The sequence below is a fragment of the Phalaenopsis equestris genome, unplaced genomic scaffold (assembly GCF_001263595.1).
Source record: "Phalaenopsis equestris unplaced genomic scaffold, ASM126359v1 Scaffold000472, whole genome shotgun sequence".
NCBI lineage: Eukaryota > Viridiplantae > Streptophyta > Magnoliopsida > Asparagales > Orchidaceae > Phalaenopsis > Phalaenopsis equestris.
Genome location: NW_018164913.1, coordinates 1 through 1,466, shown reverse-complemented (window position 1 = coordinate 1,466; position 1,466 = coordinate 1). Strand labels below are relative to the sequence as shown.

The following is a 1,466-nucleotide window of genomic DNA, read 5'->3' as shown; positions in this document are numbered from 1 at the left end:
AGAGAGAGAGAGAGAGAGACCCAAGCACAAGAATAGGGGGAGACCCTTTCCACACTCCGCATACGAACAAAAGATACTGCATGAAACATAACAGGAGCCGATCACGGCGAGGACATGTTTCCCTTACCCTTGGTAGAAGGCTTTGCCGGAGGATCCGGCAGATCATCGACAGGCCGGATAAGAACACCGGCGTTCATAGTCTTTGTACCGCCGCTCCCTCCAGCGGCATCCTCAGCAGCCCATCCTGCCGCCGCTCCAACTCCAGCAGCCTTTCCCCTAACTGTGCCTCCGCTGACAGCTTCGGCACTAGGAAATCTGGGCGTCGCCTTTTCCTCAGCTGCGGCCATTGCAATGGGTTTGCGAGCTCGCCGAATTCGCCGTAGTATCCCTCTTCACTACGATCTGACATACAGCAGACCTCGTCACCGTCTTTCCCTTTCCCCTCCTCTTTCTCCTCCCTCTGCGCCACCAACGCCGCCGCCGAGAAGGGAAAGCGCTCCGATGTCGCCGTGGAGACGGGCCCTTCACGTGTATTTATAGTCGCGCGCAATTGCTAAAACCCGTGGGTTTTCTCCCCTCCCCCCTTTCTTTCCCTCAGTGCCTCTCAAGAGCTCAATACGGAAAGGTTGGCAAGATTGAATTCAGATATATTCACGCCCCATCTGATCGTATTCTCTTCTCTAAATCCACTCAGGCTGAGCTAATTGGGGGTGCGCTCGCAGTGAAATTAGAGTCTGATTAACAAAATAGGAGCTAATCTCGTCGGCTGGGCGCTTATCAGTGTGAACGGTTGCGATCATCCGATCACCGAATTATAAGCTGTGACCGTCGGAGTCACGGTCTTTTCTAATAAGGTATCAAATTATGTACTTACAAAATAAGAATTTTTTATAATTATTACGTATCATTATGGCTATGAGTAATTGTAGAAATATAAAGAATGAGTGGTTCTAATAGAAAATTTTCCTTAATTGGGTTTTATTCGAACATCTAATAATTGATATTTATGTTTTGCAAATGGAATGTGTTTGAGTTTGAATCACAATTTTTCTTAATAATTTTTTAATAAATCTCCATTTATTTTTTACTAACATGTTGAATATGATTGCGTGCAATTATAATATATATTATATCAACGTAATGTTTATTAGTTTCGCATATTTGAGTGTTAATTATTTTAACTTATCTCAAATTCATAATAAATCATTTTCGCCGTGAATCATATGTTGAAAATGTTTTTGTGTTTGATCTATCAACCATCTTTAGTTGCTTTTTTACTTTTCAAAGAAACTTTCTTCGACAATTAAGTAGTCTATTATAGCCTTCCTATCAATTTTATATTACAGTCAATCCACATCATATATCATTCTATAAGTGAAATGTAGTTCGAATGTGACAAGCCTTTTTTTAGGCAAACTATTTCTGCATCTTAAGTTTTGATATATTGCATTCACATGTTATCTGCA

At 41.7% G+C, this 1,466-nt stretch overlaps 1 protein-coding gene across 1 annotated transcript in view; it reads right to left on the bottom strand.

Annotated features, from left to right (window-relative positions):
* LOC110027977 (primary amine oxidase) overlaps nt 1-629 on the bottom strand; it is a 44,096-nt gene extending 43,467 nt beyond the window's left edge. Inside the window, exon 1 of the mRNA XM_020729649.1 lies at nt 128-629. Within this exon, the coding sequence (XP_020585308.1) occupies nt 128-347 (220 nt within the window). The 5' untranslated portion in view covers nt 348-629. The remainder of the gene's footprint in view (nt 1-127) is intronic.
* Between the last annotated feature and the right edge of the window lie 837 nt (nt 630-1,466).